Source organism: Corvus brachyrhynchos, unplaced genomic scaffold (assembly GCF_000691975.1).
Source record: "Corvus brachyrhynchos isolate BGI_N302 unplaced genomic scaffold, ASM69197v1 scaffold219, whole genome shotgun sequence".
NCBI lineage: Eukaryota > Metazoa > Chordata > Aves > Passeriformes > Corvidae > Corvus > Corvus brachyrhynchos.
Genome location: NW_008240034.1, coordinates 134,342 through 138,933, shown reverse-complemented (window position 1 = coordinate 138,933; position 4,592 = coordinate 134,342). Strand labels below are relative to the sequence as shown.

The 4,592-nt window shown below is 58.7% G+C and overlaps 1 protein-coding gene across 1 annotated transcript in view; it reads right to left on the bottom strand.

Moving 5' to 3' along the window:
- ADAMTS10 (ADAM metallopeptidase with thrombospondin type 1 motif 10) overlaps positions 1-4,592 on the bottom strand; it is a 44,934-nt gene that overhangs the window by 23,344 nt on the left and 16,998 nt on the right. The window contains exons 8-9 of the mRNA XM_017743792.1: positions 4,315-4,461; positions 2,114-2,255 (exon numbers count right to left, since the gene is read on the bottom strand). Of these exons, the coding sequence (XP_017599281.1) occupies positions 2,114-2,255; positions 4,315-4,461 (289 nt within the window). The remainder of the gene's footprint in view (positions 1-2,113; positions 2,256-4,314; positions 4,462-4,592) is intronic.

The following is a 4,592-nucleotide window of genomic DNA, read 5'->3' as shown; positions in this document are numbered from 1 at the left end:
AGCACTGATCCCCCCAGGAGAGGCTGAGTCAGAGACTGGGAATCCTCTGTGAAGGATGAGCTGGGATTGCTCTGCTCCCCTCCAGCCCCCAGAGTGCCCCAGGGAGAGCTGGCAGAGGGAAACCCGGGCGGGGTCCGTGCCAGGGCTTCGGGTCAGAGCTGCAAAGGGAATTTGGCTCCCACCTCCCTCGCCCAAGCCCAGCTGGAGATGGCTTTAAGCAGGGGAAGGAGAGAGTCTTTCCCATCTTCAGGCTCTGGCAGAGCCAGAGTGACCACTGGGAAGCAGGAGCCCCTTTTCCTGTCACCAAGGGCTTCCTGGTAACCTCCCAGCTCCAACCATCGACTCTCGGATTGGTTCGGGTTGGAAGTGACCTTAAAGATCACCTTGTTCCAGCCCCGGACACCTGCACTAGATGAGGTTGCTCCAAGCCTCATCCAGCCTGCCCTGGAATCATCTCCATGCTCGTGACACCCATCCATCACCCCCTCTCCCAGCCTGCAGGAAGGGGTGCTGCCCTGCTGGCTCCATCCCTCTGGGGTTTGTGTCCAGGGCAACAGGGTGGGCTCACACACTGGCCCGGATTTACCCGCACACAATCGAGCCCTGGTGTCCTTTGGGTTTATCCCAAACCACCACAGGGCTGGAGGGGTCACCGCGGGAATCTTTTGTGATCCTTGGATATACACAGGAAGCGTCTGCCTGGGCTAAAAATTAACTGGGAGCCAGGGGAAGTTCCCATTCTTGCCTGTGGCTCAGCTGAGCAGGGGCACAGACCCTGGTGGGTGGCACCTGACATGGGACACCACGACCATGGGACACCATTCTTTGGGGTCAGACTGCTCCTGCTGCATCTGCCCCATGTCCAGCAGGCTCCAGGCCCCTGGGCCCTGTTCAAGGCATCAGCTTTGCCCTTTTCTCACCAGGATGAGAGGGGGACACCTCCAGGTGGTGGGGCAGTGTGGGACCATCCCTCAGTGACAGCCTGGCTCATCCCGGGGCACTCAGCAGAGCTGGGCTGGGCTTTGCACAGTGACAGAGAAATTAAACCCTGAGCTGCTGTGTTTGCTCCTTCACAGCTTTCCAGGGCATGGACTGGGGCTGGAAAAGATCTCTGAGATCATCAAGTGCCACCTTTGACTGACCCCCAGATTTTCAGCCAGCCCAGAGCACTGAGAGCCACGTCCAGGCGTTCCTTGGACACCCCCAGGGATGGGCACTCCAAACCTCCCTGGGCAGCCCCTTCCAACCCCTGGCCACCTTTCCCATGAGGAAATGTGCCCCTGCTGCCTGTGCATCCCACTGCTGGCTCCTCTGTTTTCCCTAAAGGAACGTGGGTGCTTTGAGGAGCTCAGGCAGCCCTTCCATGCAGAGGGGCTCTGCTCAGGCCCTTGGCAACGTTCAGGACATGAAGAACAGCAAAGTGCCCAGCTCAGACCCTCTTTTCTCCTGGAGCAGCCTTTCCTTTCAGTGGTTCTCTGCGTTCAGAGACCAGGGGATGGCAGTGAGGTGGTGGGGATGGGGCTCACGTGGGCAGCAACCTCCAGCACATCCCTCACCTCACCTGGGACAAAGACTTTTCTCCTCCTGTCATGGAATCATGGCAATCAGCTTGGAAAAGCCCTCTAAGATCAGCAAGTCCAACCAGCAACCCAGTACTGCCAGGCCCACCACTAAACCATGTCCCCAAGTGCCACAGCCACACGTTTTTGGACACTTCCAGGGATGGGGACTCCACCACTGCCCTGGGTTTGAGTAAGCAGCACGATGACTTCTGGTGAGGATTATGGAAAATATGTCCTCATGCAAAGAGAGGGGAAGCTGCATGGGTGGGGCCTTAGGGACCACCAGCAGCCAAGGAAGAGGCAAGAAATCCCTTCCCGTGGGATTAACCTGATCCAAACTGGGCTGGGACCAACATTTACGGATGGGACACCCCCTGCTGAGTGCTCTCCCAGGGAAGCACGGCACGGAGCTCACCGGGAACTCCACAGTGCCCCTGGTTTGGGGCAGGACAGGGATGTGGGCAGCAGGGACAGCCCCATGGACCTTTCCTTCCCCCCGTCCCCCCTCCTCCGGCCCTGGGAACCGATAGTAAAGCAGGAAGGCTCTCTACCCCGTATTTACACTGGCGGGATTTGACTCCGTACTGGAAGCGGCACTGCTCGTCGGCATCGTAGGCCTGGCCCGGAGCCACCGTGGGGTAGATGAAATCCTGCTTGGGAGGAGCATTGTTCAGGCACAGTCCCATCCCGGAGCTGCAACCAGAGAGGGAGAATCAGAGCTCAGGAAGGCCGAGGGGAGAGAGAGCACCGGGATGGGATCGGCAGCCGCCACCCCCAGCTCTGCTGGGGCTGAGAGGACAAATCTGGGTCTGCTCTGGGCAAGAGAAGCAGCTCTGAAATCCCTCCAGCTGTGCACCCCAGGCTGGGAAGCACATCCTGGTTCCAAGGTAACTCTGGAGGTGTTGATCTGAGGGTTCACAGAATCCCAGGAATATCCTGAGCTGGAAGGGACCCTCAGGGATCATCAGTGCAGCCCCTGGCCCTGCCCAGACACCCCAACAACCCCAGCCTGGGCATCCCTGAGAGCGCTGTCCAAACGCTCCTCGAGATCATCCAAAGGTGCGCTGAGCAAGGGGTTCAATCCCGGAGAATTGCTCCGCTTGGGTAATAGGATCAGGACAGGAAATTATCCATGGAGATCGCATCTTTCCCTGAGACATGAGCACAGAGAGGGTCAGTGACCCCCCCAGCTGCCTGAGGCTGTTCCCATGTGCCCATGGGGACAGGAGGGAGGGTGACACCAGCCTTTTGTGTCCTCAGCACAGTGGGTGTGAAGCTGTGCCAGCTCCTGCTGTCCCTGCTCCGCCCGGGTCACCCGCCAGCAGCTCCAGGCCCGACCTCCTGCTCGCCAGAGCTCTGTAGGAGCATCCAAACTCGGCCAGAAACGCCTCTCCCTCCCCTTTTCCCGCTGCTCTCTGAGCTCCCCCTAAATCAAGGGTGCTGTCATCACCCCCAGCCCCAAATCCTGCACACCCCATGTGCCAGTGGAGGCTCCTGGAGCCCGGGGTGGCCAGCACGGAGCATGAGGAGCGGGAATGAACTCTCCATCCTCCTGCAGCCCTGCCAGGAGCTCGGGGTCAGCGGAGGACGAGGCAGCCTGGCCGTGCCACGTGCCTCGGTCACCAGCGTGGGGGACAGGCGTGGCCATGGCCGAGCTGCAGGACAGATGTGGGATTTGCTGCTGAGCCACGAGGTTTGGCCGAGCCCTGCAGGACAGAGGGAGCCCCTCGGGGAGGAGCCGTGGCTGCTCCTCTTTCTGCGTTCCAGGAGCTGAGCTCTGCTGCTCAGACTCCCTGGGGGCTTCCCTCCACACTGACCCCACACTTGTGCTGCTTCCCGTTGTCCCTTAAGCCCTGCCAGTCCTTCCTTCAGGAAGTGCCATTGTCCTACAAAGAACCTCACTGAAATGGATCCCCACTGATTGTTTTGGGATAGAAACCCAGGGGCTGCCTGAACCCTGCACAAGGGTTTGGCTCAGGCGTGATGACAGCCTTGAAACTCTGGGATTTAGGAGCCTAAATCATGGAATCATGGAATGCTTTGGGTTGGGAGGGACCTTAAAGCTCATCTCAGCCCCCCCCCTGCCATGGGCAGGGACACCTCCCACTGTCCCAGGCTGCTCCAAGCCCCAATGTCCAGCCTGGCCTTGGGCACTGCCAGGGATCCAGGGGCAGCCCCAGCTGCTCTGGGCACCCTGGGCCAGGGCCTGCCCACCCTCACAACAAAGAAATTCCTCCTAATACCCAATCTAAACTGCTCTCTTCCAGTTTGAATCCATCCCCCCTTGTCCTGTCCCTCTCCTGAATCCTAAAGGTGCTTTGGAAAAAAAGAAAACCAAAATCTTTGCCCTGCTTTGCTTGTTCACACTGAAAACTCCTCCTCACTGCCTGGAGAAAGCGCCTGCACCACGCAGACCCAATCCTGTCCCCAGACCCTCCTTCCCCATCACACCAACCCTTCCCTGCAATTCCTTCACTTCAGAACCACCCAAATGCCTCCAGGAGGGACTGATCTGTTTGGGAAGTTCCTGGATGTGGGGAACCCAAATAAAGCTCTCCCAGCTGCAACACAAATGGGTTTAGATGTTCAACAGGCAGGAAAAACACAGGAAAGCCTAAAAGAAGGCAAGAACGTGGCTCTGGGAGACAAGAGAGAAAGTGCTGGGGGATTTGGGGGCTTTGTTTGGCTTTCCCCACTCTCAGAAGAGACTGGGGGAGGCTGGAGGAAGGGCAGGGAGAGGTGGATTCCTTACTCTAGGAAGCTGGTGATGTAATCCCTGCTGCACGTGGACCACACGAACGGGTTGGTCTTCATGGTGATGTGAGCAGCCATCAGCTTGGCCGTCTCCTGCCCCCGCGAGCCGCAGCTGTTGCCGACGCCGTCGTGGTTCATGCCAAACCTGGAAACGGCCGCGGCACAGAGAGGAGGAGGTCAGCCGGGTTTGACACCAATGCCTCAGGATTTCAGCTCTTGTGCTGCTCACACATTTGTAATTCTGCAACTCCAGACTCTGTAGGAACCCAGAATGCC